Source organism: Prionailurus bengalensis, chromosome A1, assembly GCF_016509475.1.
Source record: "Prionailurus bengalensis isolate Pbe53 chromosome A1, Fcat_Pben_1.1_paternal_pri, whole genome shotgun sequence".
Taxonomy (NCBI): domain Eukaryota; kingdom Metazoa; phylum Chordata; class Mammalia; order Carnivora; family Felidae; genus Prionailurus; species Prionailurus bengalensis.
Window position 1 is genome coordinate 25,372,439 of NC_057343.1, and position 21,193 is coordinate 25,393,631.

Here is a 21,193-nt window from a genome sequence, read left to right on the forward strand (position 1 = left end):
ATAAGAAAAAAAAAAAAGAAAGAAAGAAAAAGATGCTTTCTTTTTTTTCAATATTGTCCTGTTCTTTTTCCAATAGAATTCAATATGATGTATTCATGGAAAAGCCTGCCTATCCTTACAAGGTAATAGTTTTCTTTTTGGATAAATCAGATGGAAATTCATGCTTAGGGATGCTGCTTCGGGAGCCTTTGCGTCCCGAAGCTGGGGAGTAGGGGGGTGGGGTGGCGGTGCAGGGGACAGGCCCCCTGGAGAAGGAGGGGTTGCAGTGGAGGGACGGGGGTCTTGGGGAGTCACACAGAAAGGACCTCCCACCACTGCCTTCTGCCACTCGGCCACTCACAGGGTGAGGGACAGTTCCCAAGGTCCGATTCCTGGACGCCCAGCACTACAGAGAGGAAAGGGCAGGAGCCATCTGAGTCCGCAGACAAGGTCTCAACCTGGGAGAGGTGGCAAGGGGCTTGCGGCAGTGCTCACCGTAAACACAATGCCCAAAAGAGAGTTGCCATCTGCCTCGTTCAGGCACGTAAATGCCTCCTTCTATGCGCTCAGCTCTGCAGAAACCAAGGTGGGGGGTACCCCGACTTCCCACTCACAGGCCTAGTCCTTGTGTCTCCTCCTCCACAATCCCTCCCCAAAGGATGATGGGGGGGGGGGGGCGGGGGGACATTTGTGTCCACCGATGAAGTGGGTTGGCATTAGATACAAAGAAAGCACGAGGCCAGTTCGGTTATGGTGAGACGCAGAAAGGAGACCCCTGCTGCTCCGCATTCGGAGCCCACAGGTTGCAACTTGAGGGCTACCCCTCAGCCCCGCGAGCCCGCCGGGTCCTGCGCTCCAGGCTGCACACTGCGGGAGGCTGAGCACCGTGGGTCTGACGGCCTCGCCTCCACTGAAGCAACACCTCAAAGGGAGGGGCTCTTCCGAGGCCCCTTCACCTCCATTGCTGACACGCACAGCGTGTTAAGCAATGTGGCAGGGACCACTGGAAAGGCTGTGACTGGAACAGGGACTCGAGCACCAGGCTGCTTGGGTTCGAATGTCAGCGGCTCCACCCAGCCCGCTGTGTGCCCCAGGGCAGCCACGTCATCTCCTGCGGCCCCAGACTCTTCCTTCATAAAATGGGGACAGTAAGAATTTCAGCCGTAGGAGGCTGTGGTCGGGATGAAAGGAGTAGTAACTCACAGGGCCCCCTGAGGGGGCGCCTGGGTGGCTCAGTCGGTTAAGCGTCCGACTTCAGCTCAGTCACGATCTCGCAATCCGTGAGTTCGAGCCCCGCGTCAGGCTCCGGGCTGATGGCTCAGAGCCTGGAGCCTGCTTCCGATTCTGTGTCTCCCTCTCTCTCTGCCCCTGCCCCATTCATGCTCTGTCTCTCTCTCTGTCTCAAAAATAAATAAAACGTTAAAAAAAAATTTTTTTTTTAAAAAAGGGCTCCCTGAGAACCGTGCCGAGTGCACATGACGTGTTCAGTAAGCGCTGTGGCTCGTTGTCATTCCTGGTCTGCTCCCCAGGAGCCACCGCATGGAAACTTAGCACGCCCGCGACAAGAGTCATGATTCCTGGTCAGCTTTGACCTAAACGTATGCACCCTTCCAGCCCTTTATTCATATTCCAGCTGAGTGGCTTTCCTGTCACCGAGGAGTGCATGAGGATAGGAGGGGCCCTGGGGCCTCACCTGTGTCTGTCACACGCTTTTTGGCTTGGCTCCCAGAGTCCAGATCTGGGCCATGGGTGCTCAGAGAGCCCCTGGCTTTTCCTGGCACAAGGTTGCTGAGACACTGAAACTGTGCAAACCACTTCAGGCAGGACGTGTTACACTCATATGTGTTTGTTAAGGCAGGGGGTGGGAAAAGGAAGCAGGTTCAGGTTCAGCAGCGTTTCGTGGGTCCCTGATAAACAGGAAGGCTCCCTCTCCCACTTCTACACGCATGCCCTGAAGGTCCCCCACCCCGAGCACACCAGGCCCCTCCCCCACTCTGAAACAGCTGACCACGCAGGCCTGCAACCATCCACGCTCCCCTGGATCCAGGATCCATGGCTCTTCCTGAACCCTTGCACTGCAGACGGGGCAGGGAGCTGGCGTTTGGCTCAGGAGGCCAGAACCCCAGCCCCGCCTCCACAGGTGCCCCAGAGACCCTGCACCGTCCCAGCCCAAGGCAGGTGTGGCAGGGAGGACGTTGAGTAAATGTACATGGCCATGGCAATGGCCGGATAGGGCCACCATTACCTTAAGTATAACCCCCTCATCGTGTTTGGCTGCTTTGACTTCTCAGAGTCCTTTCATGGGGACTTGCATTACCTCTCGGGGTCACCAGGGAGTGAGACAGGACAGGCATCATCCCGCTAAAAAGATAAAGCCCAGGAGAGTGTCCTGATCTGGCCTTGAGGTCCGGAACAGGGCAAGGGTTGACACTTGCCTGAAGAGCTTACCTATGTCCCCTAGTTCTCGATCCCTGTGGTCACCTGATCTAGGATCTGCCATGTTGCCACTTGACCCCACTGCTCCTTTTTAATGGCGCATCCTGAGAACACAGCCACTTTGCCCTAGCCGCAGGCTGGCACAGACCCAGGCCTTCCCACGGGTCCCTTGGAAGTGAAACGAGATCTGTCTGTAGCTCCCACAGGCACTGAGCCTCCCGGATACGGCAGGTGGCCTCCTCCCCTCTCCCTCAACCTCTTCACCCCCCAGCCTCAGAATGCAGCCCCCTCCCTGTCCCCCTCTGCGTAGGGGAACCCTGACCCACACAGGGAACAGGCCTGTCGCTGAAGGGCCACCGAACCCAGTAAGAACCTTCTGGGACCTTACCTCCCCAGTAAGAACAACAGCAGCCAAGACCACATTGCCCACTCTCGTCTCATCCCCACCGGTGGGGACCTATGAGGGAGGTACGATTATCAGAAAGGTGCAGAAGCCGAAGCCCAGAGAAGTTAAGTAGGTTACCCAAAGTTACTCCACAATCGTGCAAGAGCCAAGATTTAAGCTCGGGTCGTTGGGCACCGAAGTCCGTGCTTTGTCTACCAACCCCAGTCGCCACCCATTTGGGTTGGCGTTGTCCCTCACGCTTGTCTCTGCCATTCGACCGGTTTACATGAGGTGACCTCAGGGCTGAAATACCCCCAAAGACCCCTCTCATCCCTTTGAATTATGGGCTTTTGTTCCCACTTAAAAGCCAGAGATTCCCGAGGAAGAACACAGCTGTGGTATTTTGGGGTTGCCCCTTTTGATACTAAGCTGTCAAATGGCAGGATCTCTGCCTCACAGCCACTGCTCTGTCATCAGGCCCTGTGGAAACCTTTCTCCATAATGGCGGTATCTGTGGTGGGCAGACTAGAGGGGACAGGCCTCAGGGCTTGATTTTAGCTGCAGCATCTACTCTGGTATTTTTTTCCACTCTTTCTGAGGCAGAAAGGGCCACTGAAATGGGCAGGGTCATAACAAGGAAGGACAGAGAATGTTCTGCAACACTAGAGTGTCAGTAATGGAAGCCTGGCCCATTGGCCTTTGAAGGCATCCGTAGAGACTTCTACTCCAAACGAAGCAGCAGTTGGCGACGTGGGGCTACGCCACCCGGAATGGCTCATGGGCCTATTTACCACCATCTACAAGCTGGTCCCTCTCAACCTGCGACATCCACCATCTGGGACGGGCAGAGTCTGCCGGAGACGGAGGGTAGCACCCCACCCCCACTTTCCCAGCAGGCCTTAGAACCCAGTGCCTGACCGGACCCCTGTGTGGAAGCTGACCCGCCCCTGTGCTCCCTTCTGACAGGGAACCCCCTCAGGGGACCACCTTCTACGCCGCCCCTCCTTTCATCTCTGAATTGTCCCACGAGTCTCCATACCATGATGCGATGCCTTCCACATCCTCCGTGCAGCAAGATGGAGAACTTCTGGCCTGGCATGACGAGAGCACGCAGACAGAATGGATCTATGAGAGTAAGTTGGGTAAGGGGAACTGCCCCCTGCTGGCCGTCACACAGGGGGCTGAAGGGGGCATGCATTCCGTGCGTGCGAAAGAGCGGGGCTCCCGCGTTGCCTCTCATGCTAATGACAGATATTTCTTCCCGTGCCATTCGATATGATACTTTAGGGAAAAAGTTAAACTCCTCTACTAGCCCTGCCACCCCCATCCCCCAGCCCAGACCCCCCTCAGAGAAAGAGCATCAGCAAAGTGCTAGAACAAATACCTTTTTCAATCTTCCCCTCTCTTTTCATTAGCCTTCCTGTTCCCGTGCTACATGAACACAGGCCCTATTTCCCTCGGGGACACAGGCCATTACCTTCCCAGATTACAGACTGGTTCCTCGGGGTGATGGGCTGTATCCGGATGATCACGTGGACTGTGGCAAATGGGATTCTGTCTCAGCAGGCAGGCAAAGCCAGCCCGGATTCAGAACCAGCCAAAATCATCGGCAGCGTGAACTTTTGTAGCCACAACCTGGAGACACTCCAGAGACAGTTTGGCAAGATTGCGTTGAGAATCTTAATCCTCTACCCAATTAAGCCCAAAGTCCCCTCACTCTAGGATCCTGGGACGGAACACTGAATAGCATTTCTTGCCGTTATTAATAATTTAAATCCCGCCTTCGTGAGATTGATCCATCACGGGTTCACAGATTCATTTCACATCTGTAGTCATGGCAGCGGTAAATTAGATTCCCCCATCACCCCCTCCCCTTCCCTGCCTGCATCCGTGCCTGCTATATTTTGTAGCTCGAATGTGGTTAAATGAAATTAAGAGCCCGAAACCCTATGAGGGAGGGGGGAGAGGCAGAGGGCAGGGCCACGCAGGCCAGGAGCCCAGTGGCGCGGGCAGCCCAGGCGGGATGAAGAGTATGTTATGGGCTAAATCAGTTCGTGGGGGACTTCGGTCAGCACGTGAGCTCCGAGGGAGCCCTGAGAACTGGAACCGTTTCAAAGTCAATAAGCATGACAGCTGGGGAGAATCTGAGCATTTATCTAAATATTCATAAGCAGGATTCTTAAAGCCATTTACTGGGTAATAGCCTGTAAAGGGCCAGTGCTAAGCTTGAAAGGATGTGGGAGGGAAGAAAGAAGATAGAAGAAGGCAGGGGGGAAGGAAGGGGGGCACCAAAGCCTGTCCTTATAGCTGTGGACCCACCTCCAGAGAGAGAGAGAGCCTCCTGCCGTCACTGTTTTATTTGACGTGTTCATTCATGATCCTTTCGGTCCCTAAGCTTAATTTACAGAGCTAGTCATGTCTGTGTCTAATTTAGGTCTGAAGCACTCTGCATATTTGGTCTGTAGGGGCACGTTTTGCAGCTAAGTGTCTTTTTAACACTGAGTTCTTTACAGCCAGCATATGTTTGGTGTTTATTAAAAGTCTAGCCACCCACGGGAAGTGCCCGCTGATCAAATACTGTGACATGGGTGGCTTGGGCCAAAGGTGTGCTTTGGGTTAGAGGCTCTAAGCCAGGACCAGGGACACACCCAGGTTCCTGCAGTTACGTGAAGAGGTGGTGCCCACAGCAGAGGTGGAAACACAAGGGACAGCAGGCAATTCTCTAAAATTTGCGGAGGTTTTTCTTTCCCCTTCTGCCTTGGATTTGCAAGCCATCCTTTGGAGAGCACGGCTAACAGTTGGGCCAAACGTGCCTATAATATGTACATGATTATGTCTGGGCAATGGGATGGGGCAGACAGATGGCAAAGATACTTCCTTCTGAAGTGAAAGAGTTGTAAGAGAAAGTGACGGTGTGCAGGAAAAAAACCCAGGAAGTACGGAGGTCCAGGAAGGTGGAAGGGCTCAAACCCACGTCAAGAGGAGAGAGAGGAAAGTGACACAGGGAAAATGATGCGTGGGTGACGGGATGGGGCCCACGCCATGAAGGAAAGCCAGTCCTTCTGCGGCTGGAGTACAGAACACTAAGGACTCCCAAGGAGGCAAGACACAAAAAAGAATCTGCTTTCAGCCCGGGGCAGGAGCCAGCCACCCACTTGTTGGAGAAACACAGACATTCAAGGCAAAAACAAGCCAAAACGCTGGCTGTGTAGGGCTGAGGGCCAGCGGGAACAGCAGAGGTGAGAGCAGGCATCGATCCTGCGATTCCTCCGGGTCCGGGACTGTGCATCCCTGTCCCAGATTTCCTGTAAAGATGCAGACTTCCAGCCTTATCAGGATCCCTGTTTGCATTCTTAACAACATCCCCAGAGGATTCATAGGGACAGGAATATTGGAGAACCAGAGAACCTCAAGTGGAGGATAAATTTCACGGGGGCTAGGTTCCTCTTTTTAAAGCATTGGTAAGTTATGGGATTGTTCAACCCCCGCGGGCCAGAAACGGCATTTTACATGGCAAGGCCCTTCTCGACAAATAAGACTTTGAACCGAATGTGGAGGGAAAACACCCAGATAAATCCTTGAAACCTATTACTATGGAGAGTGGCAGTCTGATACTGAAGGAATGCTAACGGCACAAGAAATGCCTCATGATGTATATAAGGAAGTGTTCCGAGGGAGGACCAGAAAGGCTATTGATGGCCTCAGGTGTCTACCTACCCAGGCACAGAGCAGGATCGTAAAGAACTGCAGAAGTTCTAACACAGAGCATTATGCCCATGGCTGTAAAACTCCTCAAGACTTAGTGCCTGGCACATAGTAAGCCTGTGTGAGTATACTGTAAATATTTGTTAAATACTTGCAAAATTGTTGTTGAATCCTCACCTGATTCAGGACCAGATATGGTGATAGGAGGGTGTATCCTACTCCCCAAAGAAGTCTTGGTAGGAAGGGGGGCCCCGTATAGAAAGAGGTATATACAAAGAGATACTGTCCGTATAGGAATGTGGGTGGGGATAAACAGAGGGAGGAAGGGCTGTCAGTGGAGTTTACCTCAAGCCACCTGGCCGGATGGAGAAGACGGTTGGAAAACTCCCCCAAGTGCAGACCGGTGCCGTCTCCTCCAGTAGACTCAGATTTTGAAAGATCACACGCAGAGGCTAAAAAGATGCGAAGGTTAGCTGTGAGAAAGGTAGGAAAAATGGCTCAAACTTAAGAATAGTGCCAGGAGAGCTGAAGCCCAGGACAAACTTATTCTTCCCAAAAAGTCATCGTTGTCACCATCCCCCTCACCACCACCATCATCATCATTATCATGCAGGCAGCCACAAAAAAAAGAGGGTCCTTTTAAAATATGATTAGGTATGGGCGCCTGGGTGGCTCAGTCAGTTAAGCCTCCAACTTCGGCTCAGGTCATCATCTCACAGCTTGGGAGTTCGAGCCCCGGCGTCGGGCTCTGTGCCGACAGCTCAGAGCCTGGAACCTGCTTTGGATTCTGTGTCTCCCTCTCTCTCTGCCCTTCCCCCACTTGCGCTCTTTCTCTCTCTCTCTCACAAAAATAAATAAACGTTAAAGATTTTTTAGAAATAAATAAAATATGATTGGGGCAAGAAGAAGATCAAGGTAAACAGGGACACTGTTTATAGTGCAATTCGGAGGAACGAGTCAGAGAAAGTCAGGTTCTTTGCCATGTAATTTGACTTCTCTAAGAAGGAAAAGTGATCTCTGGATTGAAATAGATGCAACAAAATTAGGCAAGAAATAGCAGAAACCAAAGGCTGGTGAAAAGATCAGAAGGGAACGATAACTCCGTGTCCTGACCGGGATAAAACATACACCAGAATATCTATAGAGCGAGAGTGGCTTAATCACATGTATGGTTTTTGAGGAAATGGGAAATGAGTCTGGGCGACCAACCCGGGGCAAAAATACTGAGAGCAAAATGGTCACAAGAAACCAGCATAGGCTAAGGACAAATCAAGGTCCCTTCTTGACGAAGTTAGTAGATCGGGGCAACTGTGGTAACCCAGTAGGCCCACATTCCACAAGGGGGTTCATTTGCAAAGCCTTCCTGCTATTCCGTGGACGAGACGGAGAAATGTCAGGTGGATGCTAATGGAAGATGATAGAATGAGAACTGTCGAATAACCACCCAGAGATACTGTTTAAGGATCAGAGTCAACCCAGTTTCTAGTGGGGAGCCACAGGGCTCGGGACATTTTAGCACAGACCTGGATACGGACGGAGGAGGAATATTTATATTTGCAGACGACCTGAAGCTGTTGGTTGATGGGGATAATGCAATCAGATTCTAAACAATCCTGACAGGCGGAAACATTGACCCGGCACTAGCTACATAAAGTCCAGCGCTAACTTAGAGCGGATCCTGCTTTGAAGCCCACAAAAATGGTAGGATGGGAAAGTACAAGGTGGGGAAGGCCTGTTTGGGGTAGACACTTTGCTCATCCACAAGTTTAAGAAGTCAGTGGTATGACTGATGTGAGTGCTGGAAAAGTTAGCGTAACCAAATACAGTTAAAAGACGATACAAACGGAAATCAGTCCTGCTTTAGCCAGCCCCGGGACAGCTGTTCAGCGTGAGGACTGCCACACCGCATGAGAGTTGGACGCAGACTCGGAGGAGAGAGCGGCGTTAGGCAGACTCAGAGGCTGCGTCATCCGCAGACGTGTTGGAACCAAGGGGGTGGCAAGCCTGAAGATGCGTGGCTCTGAGAGAGGATAACTGCCTTCAAGCATCCATGCTCTCCGCACAAGGACGAGGTCTGACTCTGCCTGTGCGCTGAAGGGCTAGAGTAGGACCGCCTTCGGGGGAATACGTTCAAAAAAAAAAAAAAAAATCCCTAACAGAGCTATGCCACAGTGGGATGAGTTTTCTTCTTTTTTATTTGATTTTTTTACATTTAAAAAAAAATTTTTTTTTAACGTTTATTTTTTTTTGAGACAGAGAGAGACAGAGCATGAACCGGGGAGAGAGGGAGGCACAGAATCCAAAACAGGCTCCAGGCTCTGAGCTGTCCGCACAGAGCCCGACGCGGGGCTCGAACTCACGAACCGCGAGATCATGACCTGAGCCGAAGTCGGCCGCTTAACCGACTGAGCCACCCAGGCGCCCCTATTTTTTTTTTTATTTTTAATGACGTTGAATTTATTACTAGTTTCCTTTATAAGTTACAATTTTTATCTTGTTGAAGGAGTTCTTCAACTCAAAAACAACAAAGTTCTTCTCCAGTATTTTCTCTTTTTTTCCCCTTTTTTTAATGAATATAATTTATTGCCAAATTGACTTACCTACAACACCCAGTGCTCATCCCAACAAGTGCCCTCCCCAATGGCCATCACCCATTTCCCCCTGTCTCACCCACTACCCCATCAACCCTCAGTTTGTTCTCTGTATTTAAGAGTCTCTTCTGGTTTCCCTCCCTCCGTCTCTGTTTGTAACTATTTTTCCCCCTTCCCTTCCCCTATGTTTTCTGTTCAGTTTCTCAAGATCCACATATGAGCGAAAATATATGATATCTTTCTCTGACTGACTTATTTTACTCAGCATAATACCTTCCAGTTCCATCCATGTTGCTGCAGATGGCAAGATTTCGTTCTTTCTCATTGCCAAGTAGTATTCCATTGCTTATATAAACCACATCTTCTTTATCCATTCGTCAGCTGATGGCCATTTGGGCTCTTTCCATAATTTGGCTAGTGTTGAAAGCGCTGCTGTAAACATCGGGAGCGGCTAAAATGAACACACCAGGAAACTACAGACGCTGACGAGGACGCGGAGAAATGGGAACCCTCTTGCACTGCTGGTGGGAATGCAAACTGGTGCAGCCGCTCTGGAAACCAGTGTGGAGGTTCCTCAGAAAGTTAAAAACAGAACTACCCTACGACCCAGCAATAGCACTGCTAGGAATTTACCCAAGCGCCACAGGAGTGCTGATGCATCGGGGCATGGGATGAGTCTTCTTAAAAGCTGGAGAGGTCCTTGACTGCAGAGGGCTCAGCCTCAGCTAAAGGACTGATAGTCACGGATGCTGCACGGGTGCGGGAGGCTTGCGTCCTGACCCCTTGGCCCAGGCTCGAATCCTGACACCCCCGGGGGCAGGCGGAGCAGTTTGCCTCTGCTTTTTGACCACTGGCCGGCTAGTCTCTGCTGTGCACACATAGGACTTACATACAGGACGTGTGTGCACGCATGCATGGGTGTAGGGATAGGAAGAGGGAGAGGTGGGGAGGGCACAGAAAGGAATAGGGACTACAAGATCCCGCCAGACATAAAATAACGATAACCAAGAACTTACAAAAGTCCTCAGAAAATACAGTAGCCTCCCATTGCGTATCTTAGCGGATCGTACTAAATAGCCCCCCCTTGTGTCCCGGCCAGCTCCCATCGAACACTCCTCAGAGAGCACCAGGAGGGAAGACATGCCCACTTCCCGTAGTGACACACATACCCCATACATTTCCACACGGCTTTGGAGCGACCTGGAGCTCCAAAATCTCCCCCCATACTGTTCTGTCTATCCTGAGGATCCTAACTGGCCCTGTGGTGACCAGAGGAGAAGGCCACAGAGGGGCTACGTGTCCCGACCCCTGGTTCACCGCAGTCCTGGATAAGTTAGCAGAACTAAAGAGGAGGACGAAAGGCAGGGGGTGCATCCAGTGCGCTCCAATCTGCTCGTCCCCTCTTGCGATCAGCCTTGGGCATCGAGGAAGAACTTCGGGCCCTAAATGTCTAATATGGATCCCTTAGAAAGTGGGAGTTTAAAATCGCTAACGGCCACCTTCTCCTGTCTCTCAACAGCACATGCAAAATCAAAATCAAAACTAAAACTCTCCACAACCACACTAACCACTGAGAAGTCAGATTTGGAAGGTATTTAAATCTTATGATCTTATGATGATTTTATTTTATTTTTTTAATTTTTGTTTTAATGTTTATTTATTTTTGAGACAGAGAGAGACAGAGCATGAACGGGGGAGGGGCAGAGAGAGAGGGAGACACAGAATCGGAAACAGGCTCCAGGCTCTGAGCCATCAGCCCAGAGCCCGACGCGGGGCTCGAACTCACGAACCGTGAGATCGTGACCTGAGCTGAAGTCGGACGCTTAACCGACTGAGCCACCCAGGCGCCCCAATCTTATGATGATTTTAAATGACTTGTAGAAGTTAACAAATCCATCCACAAGAAGGTAAGAATAACAGGATGAGCGTGCCCCCGGCCAAAGAGAGACCTCCTTTGACCTTTTAGGATACAGCGATCTTACCTAAGGCCAGTGGCCAAGGCATTATTTCTAGGGCTTGGTGCCAGGCTCAGGGACCAAGGAAGAAACGGAGCCAAAGGGTAAAGTGCTTTTAAATTTGAACGAGAATTGAATTTTGAAAAGGGAGGTGAGGGTATTTACCACTGGAATTGGAAGGAAAGATAATAGGTTACCCCTACTCAGTTTCTTCCGTGACATTTACCGTATACCTACCGACACTTAATTGTTCACCTACTGCGTACTGGGCAGGATATAAGTTGGACAAAACCATCACAACCTCTGACAGACAGTGGCCACGCTTGCAGTGAACGTACCAGAGCATATATATATATATCGCTACGTTGTGCACCTGTTCCTCCAGGAGCCCAGTGTGCCCATGAAAAGAAAAAAAATGACACCTTCTCAGAATTTAAATTCTGGTGGGCGGGATGAAGTGTGAACAGAGGGAGGGGAATCACTATTTGTCGAACGTAAGCAACAGGCCTCAAACTGCCAAAGACTGTGGAAGCCACTTACCCCAAAACCCACGATCTCCACTCTGGTCTCCCCCAGCTATTTAGGACGTGCTTTTTAAACCGATTCCCTCAGGGACCCAAAGGTCCAGACAAGTTCACCATACCACATCCTATCAATAATTGTTGCTACTCTTTTTCAGTGTTTGCTACCCCTGACGTGGCTCATGAGGAGGAAAGTGGTAAGCGCCCGGCATAACATATCCAAAGATCCCTGCTCCCCGCAGAGTGTCCTGGGCTGCGGGGTGGTGCCCCGGGAGGGTGGGGCCCTTGCTGGTCCAGCTTGCACCAAGTCCTCGAGAGGACCCGGGGCCGTGCTGGGCACACGGCCTCTGAACTTGGATGGGCTTCCGTGTCCTTTCCTGAAGAGGAGGAATAGAATGAGAAACAGAGAGAGGGTCTCTGGAGCAAGACGGAATGACCTGGGAGAGAAGTTCATCCCTTACTCAGGAGCCCCACATTTCAAGAGGGTCTAGCTGGCTGCTGGCATCCCTGAGGGCTGGACAGCAGGGCTTGACAAGGACGCGAGGGCCCGTCCAAATAGACATATCCAATGGCACCTTGGTAGGGAATAAATTGGAGCCCCCACAAATGGTGCCTTGAAACACGTTCGTTCTTCATTAAGGAGGGCTTAGTTGAATCCTATGAAGGGGAAAGACAGGAGGGAATCCTGATGGTGGCAAAATCCCCACTGACACCTCCCACCCTCACCCCCAAAGCAAAAGCCCCACAATTAACCAGGCCCATCCTATTAGAAACAATTTAGGGACTACAGTATCTTGTCTTTCAACGTGGTAGGGGCTGAGGGGGAGATTAAGTCTGGGACACACAGGTGGCTTATCAAACAAACTCTCAGACTCTAGACAATGTACCCGCCCGCTACCCAACCCCCCCCCCTCCCCCCAGAAGGGTACCGATCAATAGAATTGTCTTCATCTTAATCCATTTCCAGGGAGGGTTTAGAGCTGTGCCGCTCAAACTTTAATGGACAGAACGATCACTGAGGATCTTGTTAAAATGCAGATTCCGGCTCAGTAGGTCTGAGGTCCTGTATTTCTCACAAGCTCCCAGCAGCAGCTACTGCTACTAATCCATGGGCCCCACTTCGAGGAGCAAGGTTTGAGAACAGCTTATAGGCTTGTGCCCTTAGCAATCACCAGATGAGCCAATCCCTCAACCCACCTGTCGAGAATAAGAAGGAACTTACTACAGGAAAGGTCGAGGAGGTGAAGGCAGGACAAAGGTGCCTCTGTTGCCTGTTTATCAGCAGAGCTAGGTTGCCCATTTTTCAGAGCCGGCCCCACGGCTCATGCTTCACTGCTTCCTCTCCCCGTTTCCTCATCCACAATGGGGGGATCTGCCCTGCAGGGGCGGCTCAAACATCTCTCCCGAATTCGGGAACTATGGTTCCGGCAGGAAAAGCCATTAGAAGAGAGGCACTGATTGGATGGAGAAAAAATTAAGATCTGTGCTTAATCGGCTCCAGAGAGGACACAGTCTACTTTAGGGAATCGTGTGTGCCTGGCACCTACCAACGTCAGCCCCGCTCCTCTGTGCTGCCCTGAAGACGAGCCTGACACAGAAGAGGGGACCAGAGAGCCAAGGGGCTGGGTGACAGGTTGCAAGTAGCCCGTAGGGCCACCCACCGCTCAAGGGCCTGACACTTCCCCGCCCCCACCAACCCTCCCATAGGGCCTCACAGGAGAAGATGAGCAGCTCACCAGAACAAAGGTAGAGGTAGACAGAAATCCCCAAAGGGAAAGTTAATTAGGCATTAGGCATGAAGCTTTTCCTTGTCGTTCAGCCCCAGTTGTGGCTGTTGCTGCACATCTGCTGAGCTTGTCTTGACATGGAGACAGCGCCCGTTGACGTTAGTACGGTTAATTATTATGTTGAATCGAACCCTTCAGAAGGCTGTCGTTCGGCATTCAGGACTGCCAAGCCACCTTCTTCCCGCGATAAACACCTAGTTTTGTTTCCCTCAAAGGAGTTCTTTTGCATTATTCCATAAAGCCTATTCAAATGGGGAATCACAAATGATGGGGACTTGCTAAGCTATTTGGGCCAGAGCCAGGCTCTCACTCTCAATCTAGGGCGGGCGCATACTCGAAGAATCTTCCACGGGAGGCACCTCCTGCCACTCCGTCTCTCCAGACGCGTTCTCCCAGGTCCTCCACATTCGCTCTCCAGTGACCACCACAAGGAGCCTCCCCCTCAGCTTGCTGGAACTCCCATGGATTATTGCTGGGTGTTCCCGAATGGCTTTTCAAAACGCTTCTCGGCCGTTTCCGTGGCAGCCAGTGTGGGGACACACGGTGTTTCTGGAATCGAGCAGAAAGGCCCCCGGGCCTGGTGTCGGTAAAGGCAGGTCCAGCTCAGTGGGGGCTCTCTATCCCAACAGAGTTTTTATCACTGAACCCAAACTGGGAAGAAGTGAAAGGTAAACGTGTGCAGAGATCACGGAGAATCTTCTCCATCCCCAAAAGTGTCATAGAGACACAAAATCGGACACAATAAGTCAGCCCTGCACCAACCTGGTGGATTTTCAGGGCTCTCTGGCTGGGCCGGCTTCAAGGAGCTGCTGTCATCCTGAAGCTGAGAAAACAGGCCCCAGTAATTTCCCTGGGGGCTCAATTACCGTCTGAGAGCCCGTCCCTGAGCGCCCCCCTCAAGAGCCACACCTTCCCGGGAGCAGGAGATGGGGCCCAAGATGTAATTATCAATTCCTTGATTCAATTTGCACCCCGTCGACACTGGAGGCTCTAAGCCCCTCTCCTGGCCCAGGCTGTACCTGACCTTGAGAACAAAGGCATTCGCTCTCTGCTTTTTGTGCGCTCACAGGCTCGAGAATATATCTCTTATGCTTTAATTCGCAATTAGGAGCCGTACGTACGTCTGGAAATCGGCAATTTTTTTACAACACTGGCAGGAGTTAGGAATATTCCTCAGGATTTCCAAGAGGAAATCACACTCAGAATAGATCTCTCCCAGAATAAAATCTAAAATTCTTCCCATAGCCTATAAGGTCCTCTGTGAGCTGGCCTTGTAACCCCTTCCCTGCTCCCCCATTTCCACTCCCGCTACCTCCCATATTCACCCCTTTCCAGGTATACTGTGCCTCTTACAGTTTGTCAGTTATGTCAGCCACACTCCCACATACTGTCACCTCAGGGCCTTTGCACCTGCTAGCCCCCTGCCAGGAATGTTCTTTCTCAGCTATCTGCCTGCTTGTTCACTGCCTGACTTCATTCAGGACTCACTCAACTGTCACTGTGTCAGGTGAACCTTCGCCAGCCGCTAGTAACACACACTTCCTAAAGTCAGCCACTGAAACTGACCCTTTTATTCCTATTTTATTAATATCTCCCAGCTGAATTTTAGGAAATTTGATGAGTTTACCTAAAGCCTTATTGATGACGCATGCATTTTTATTTAAAAGGGCAAAATGCCGTAACTCTGTTTCCTTTTGGTTTTGGTTTTGTTTGCTCGTTGTTGTGGTTGTTTTTCCAAATGCCTTCGCTTCTGCTGTGCCCTCCAAAATCAAAAGCCATGGAGTTTGTTTCCAAAGAGAGCTTTTGGGACGATTTATTAAATGAACCCACGAACTCAGTGGAAACTGAGAGCTACGATAACAAGGTAAGTCAGGTAAAACCTCAAGCCCACCTTCCGCCAGATGTTGGAGCAGTGTGGCCCCAGGCCAGCGGGGAACTGCCTCTTAGTGCTGGGATTCATTGCTTCGTTCCATTGTTAGCATAGCCCAAAGGAGCTTTTCTTAAAACAGATGAAAATTTAAATGCCACACATTAAATCAAAGTGGGTCAGAAGAAAACCAAAGGTAACCCTCCATGGCCCTACTTTCAGAGCCCTATTGATAATATAATCACATTCCAGAACCCTTTTAAAGGTGGCAAAGCCCAAAATAAAACATTCAATTTATCTAGATATCAAGGCAAATCACTCTTTGTCGAAACCTCAATAAAAATGACGTTAAATTCTAGAAAGATGGAGTAGATGTACTTTTCCCACTTACTACCGCTTAAAACCCTAGACGTTATAAGAAAAACAAATAGAAGAAGCCTCTGAAGGACTCTTAAGTATAGAGAACAAACAGGGGGTTGCTGGAGGGGTGGTGGGAGGGGGGATGGGCTAAATGGGTGAGGGGCATTAAGGAATCTACTCCTGAAATCATTGAGGCACTATATCCTAACTTGGATGTAAATTAAAAAATAAACAAATTATTAAAGAAAAAAAAAGAAAAGAAGCTTCTCAAGGGTGGAGAAAAGAAAAGGGTGGAGAGGGGCACCTGGTGGTTCAGTCGGTTGAGCATCCGACCTCAGCTCAGGTCATAATCTTGCGATTCGTGGGTTCAGGCCCCGCCTCGAGCTCTGTGCTGACAGCTCAGAGCCTGGAGCCTGCTTCAGATTCTGTGTCTCCCTCTCTCTCTGCCCCTCTCCTCCTCGCTCTCTCTCTCTCTCTCAAAAATAAAATAAACATTAAAAAAAATTGAAGGGTGGCGAGCGATCAGACTGGCTAGTAACCTCATGACCCAAGGGATGACATGGTAGGGAGTTTCCTGAGTTCTCTTTTTGCTTCGTATATCCCTGGTGATTAAGTGCTGAAAGACAGCAACTCAGAAACCCCAACAAGCAAGCCTGCTGTCTCTGACCGAAGGACAAGGAACGGGGCAGCCTCGCAGGACAGACACTGAGACAACAGCGTGTGCCATGCAGGCTAACACCGCAGCAGCTCACGGCAGCTAGCCTTCCCCACGTCCTGCCACCACGACCCCTCAGAGGGACACAGAACCGGCCCCCCAGAGTCCGCGGATGTCCCTTCCCCAGCTGGACCCCATAACCAGAGAGGAGATGGGAAGTCGCAATAGTTTGAATAAGCCTTACATCTACAGTATGCTGTGTCCTCTTTCCTGCATGAAGATTTTACCCGCTGGTGCAAGCTGGTGGCTCTAATTTCCTGTGTCTACTTACGTCTAAGATTTACACGCCGATTCAGGTGGAAACTTTATTATGCATCCTTTCCATTACAGCGAAGAAACTTTCTCAGGACTGTAGGTACTAACGACAATCACAGGACTGAAATTTTGTGTCCCTGGAACTCAAAATTAAGCCGGTATATTCTTCTGAATTTACAATAGAAAAGGTAGAAAGATTTTTTTTCAGCAAGAGTTGGAATCTGCATTGTTTTAATTAGAAACTTAAATTACTCAGAGCCCTTCGGCACCCCTGTCCGCTGAGGTGTGCCATACCGGATGGAGCTGCATTCTGAGGCACAGGGGAGGCACCTCCCGGAAAGTTGTGCACAGCACACGGGGGGAGGCGCCGTGTGACAGGTGCACTACACCACGCCCGCCCCCACCCAGCCCCAGACACTGGCCTCCTCACCATAGGCAGCCGTACGGGTTGGAAGGCAGCCGAGCAACGTCACTGGAGGCAGAGGTGGACAGAAAGAATGGCGCAAATGCCACATGGTACCTGTAGCTGAAAGACCTGTCAGTGTGGACTTTTGAGGCCCCTTTTGGGGGAATCCCGGAAGCCACTGGGGTACAAACTAAAGAGAGGGCGCTAAGTCCTTCTATTTGGATAGGGGCTCTCACACTTTGGCTATTCTGACAGTTCGGCTCCCTTTGCTGCTTTTAGTTCACGATCCACGCTTGTTTTAATTCCGTGACGTCCCCACGCCTCACAAACCTGGCTGTGCAAATGTTTTCGGTCGCGGGAACCAGAGATTCACCCAGGAGAGGTCTCTGGGCATGGAGAACCCAACACTGGGGTACTCGATACACCTGCCATGGTGAGGAGGCTAGCTCTACTCTACAGGCAGGGGAAGCAAATGAGACAGACCTCTAAGAAGTCACGTGTGCTGGCTAAATCGAGTAGGGTGGCACAGCCTGGACGGGACGAGAACTTCAACGAGGCCCACCCCGTGGGTCTGTTGTCGGGTGGGCCACAGCGGGCACCGTGGTTTCTGGGGAACAAAACTCAGAATCCAAAGACGATGGGGAGAGATCACTGGCCCAGGCAAATAGGAAGTCACTCCATCCCAAGGGAAGAACTGTCAACAATGAGGAATTTAGAGGCAGCCATATTGGTGCCACGGGCCTTAACCTCTACCTGCTCAGAAGCAGACTCCGGTTTCAAGAGATAAACTGAGGCCTACAAAACATTTTAAGAGTCTGCTTGAGCATATGTCGATTCGAATTGTGTACCACCAAATCGGAAGTGGTTAGGAAGTGCTCTGCTGGCGGGAGCTGGGGAGAGGCTTTTATAAAGAAGAGGCAGAAGCAGAGCAACAAAAGTTTTGATTGGCCGTCGCTTAAAGCCCATTTGGCCACTTGCGATTGGTGGTCCTTAGGTTTCGATTCATAACACTGAGGCATTTTACAGGCTTAGATTTTGGCTGGCTTGCCTAGGCCCCATGACACGAGAGCCACCCACCTCTGTGTAATAGCCTGCTTGGTTAGCTAACTCAACACCCCCAGTTGGAGAGGAGCTGCGGAGTCTGGGAATCAGGCAAGCCAGACCTGAGGCACCCCAGCCTGCCCCCCCAACCTGGAAAAACCCAGCCAACCACAAGCTACATTCTTAAATTTGTCCCAGCTCACACACAACTTTGGATATGTCGGTCTTCCGCTTACCAGAGGAGGCTAATACGTTAACGGCATACAGTACGTTATCGGATGTTGAACAGCCATAATGGCCTCAACCTCAACCTCACGTCGTGAGCAGGGCGACGTGAAAGCTTCACGGGTATTAGAATCACAGATTTGGGATAGATTGGTCGAATTTACAAAACAAGAAGGCAGCTTGAAACATCAGTACTTTGGAAGAATCTCTAAACGCAGAATTGGCCGCTACTATAACGTGTTAGGCGTTAGGTGCTACCCTGCTTTCCTGAAGACTGCCATCCTTCACAGTGAAGCAACCACTAGGAGCTTGGCCTTTCCTGCAACTCAGAAAGCCTAGTATGCCCTTAAATCATGGAAGCATTTTTAGGCTCTATAACCATCTCCACATTTGGGAAATGGAGTCTTTTATGCTCTGAAAAGATGTATTGCCATGCCTTTGTTAAAAAATTAATAATAATATTACATATTATATATATTTTATATATGTGTGTGTATATATATGTGTAGAGAGAGAGAGAGAGAAAGAGAGAGAGAGAGCAAATGGGGGATTGAGGAGTATGAGAATAATGGAAATAGTCTTTAAAACCAACCTTACTGGCCGCCCTACTGTTCCCAGGGTTTGTGTTTTCCTACTAGCATATTGAAATCTCACCAGGCACTTTGGGGAGTCAGAAAAGTGCTTAATTATAGTAAGCCATTAATCCTCCTTTTCCGGGTATTTCATTCTATGTTCCTTTTGTAGGTTCTCAACAGCTCCTATCAGGTAGTGTTTAGGACCGTGCTCAAAGAAATGGCTGCTCGCCAAGAACTGGAAGAGGATATTGACATCCCCCTGACTGGGATTCTGGAGAGTGAAACCAGGAGGAAGCTGGGAATTCTGTAAGTGACTGGAGAGATCAAGCTATTGGTCAGCGGGTTCAGGTAGGCCAGCGGTGGCAGCCCGGAAAGCATAAACTGGGCCACCAGAGAAAAGACCAAGGCCAGGGCCAGGCAGGTCCCCTGAGCCAAAGAGCGAGCACAGAAGCAAGAAAAGGTCAGGGGCAGGTAGACAGAATGATGTGGTTGCTACCAAGAGCAAGGAAATCTACGAGCACGGGAGGTACAGGATAGGATCAAAGGCTGGCAGTGACAGAGGTTGGAGACCCAGGGCAGGAAAAGTCTTGGAGGTACCATGAACTTATACAGAAGCCCGGGGAGCAAGGGTCAGAGCCCTGGCCTTTCTTTTAATAAAAGGAGCAACGGGGGGGTCAAGATCTTGGGCATCTGCCAAGAAATTCCCTAGCTTCATCACAGGCTAGCTAATGCTTTTCCATGCTCCCTGGAGTGGGAAAAGCCATGAGCTGCACTGACCGGGAGCGATGGCCAGAATCCCCATTTGGAGTGGGGAATGATAAGGCTATTGCAGACCGTTGCTGGCACCAAATCTTTCTAGTTGTCACGGCCCCAGGTCACAAAATGTCCCCAAACTCCCATTTGTACGTCCGGAATGTGCTGCGGAGAAACCTGGATTTTCATTTATCCAACTATCAGAAATCGTAGCGAGCAAGGTGCACGTTCCAGCCTCCTGCAAGTCTTTTGCAGACGCTGGCAGTGACACCAAGGAACAAGCTGTGGGGGTACAGGGTGCCCTGCATGACCTCCTTGATGAATTGAAGCTTTCTCCAAAACCAAGAAGAGAGGTTGGCTGCCAGCAACTTCTGCTTTGGGCTCAGTAGAGTCCTGGGGCCAGACACCCCTGAGGCTTCTCTAGGAAAGGAGAAAGCAGAATACACAGAGTGAAACACAAAGAATATCCAAGCTTCCAGATCCTTACACAGCTACAAAAACAAATGCAAAGTAACTTCGCTGTGAGTTACCGGGCCCCATATGTGACATTTCCCCACCTATTCCATCCCACTTGGGCCTATAACCAAGGTTCATTCTAATCTGATTGCACTCAACAAATATTTCCTGAGCACCTACTATGTGCTGATCTACTATGTGTAGATCAATCTATAGAATATATAGTCAATCTAAAGAATAGCGGGGATCTCAGAGTCTCTGCCGTTGAGGAGCCGGCTGGCAAGAATAGGCAAAGGTGGGCAAAGAGCCAAGGGAGGAAGCTTTCCAAAAGGGCCTTGGGTGCCTGTGGCTGGATCCCCTCACTGGAATTTAACCCTTGCGTACGTTTGGCATCCTGCTCTCGACCTGCAAGTCAGGCTTCACACCCCCCCACCCCCCCCCCACCCCCGCAGGTCAGGCTTCACCCCACCCCCCATTTGGTCCCTACCCTTTCACAGATGACGGCAGGCTAGGTAACTGCTTTGATTCCATTCAAAGTGCTTGCAGATACAACAAATAACATTCAATGCAAATGGGCCATGAAGAGCTCCTTCTCAAGTCCCGCCACTGCTTCTAAAGTTTGTAAACCTGCTCTCTGCCCGCCAAAATAGCACAGCCCTTTCCAGCCAAAGGTATTTGCTTCCTGGGGTTACTTGAGGTTAAATTATTCCACTCTCCTCAAGGAATCTGAACTGAGCACTTGAAATCGGTCAGGTCAAAGGCCTTCTTCTCAGATCCAATTAAGCCTGGGAAGCTCATTCCTTTCAGCACATTCCCTTTCAAAGGGGCTCTGATCTGAGAACCAAGAAATGCAGCTGCCCCGGGAGACCACCCTTATTTGGAACAGAAACAGCCCACGCCAGTGAAATCCCAAGACGACTTGCTTTGTATATTGACAGGAGAGGGGGTAAGGGCTTGATTATTTTGAAGACCCATCCCTCAGTGTGGCTTTCGTGATGAGTCATTTTGAATGAGAGTATTTGAAGTTTTCCCACTAAACGCAAAGGGGTTTCAAATGACTCTGTCCAGTTCCCAGATGGTGCTGTTTTTCCCAGCTATTTCCAAAGGTAACCTTCACTGGGATATGCACCAGCCATAGAGAAAAATCAAGCTGCACGAGCTTAACTCCTAGAGCCGGTTTC

The 21,193-nt window shown here is 50.4% G+C and overlaps 1 protein-coding gene and 1 long non-coding RNA gene across 2 annotated transcripts in view; one reads left to right on the forward strand and one right to left on the reverse strand.

Moving 5' to 3' along the window:
* Positions 1–21,193, forward strand: part of ERICH6B (glutamate rich 6B) — a 52,700-nt gene that overhangs the window by 6,757 nt on the left and 24,750 nt on the right. The window contains exons 2-4 of the mRNA XM_043570505.1: positions 3,767–4,001; positions 4,286–4,414; positions 18,973–19,109. Of these exons, the coding sequence (XP_043426440.1) occupies positions 3,767–4,001; positions 4,286–4,414; positions 18,973–19,109 (501 nt within the window). The remainder of the gene's footprint in view (positions 1–3,766; positions 4,002–4,285; positions 4,415–18,972; positions 19,110–21,193) is intronic.
* Positions 1,976–3,926, reverse strand: LOC122482727. The gene is made up of 3 exons (XR_006297220.1): positions 3,840–3,926; positions 2,804–2,872; positions 1,976–2,340 (listed from the first exon to the last, which is right to left on the reverse strand). It is a non-coding gene; the product is annotated as an uncharacterized LOC122482727 (long non-coding RNA).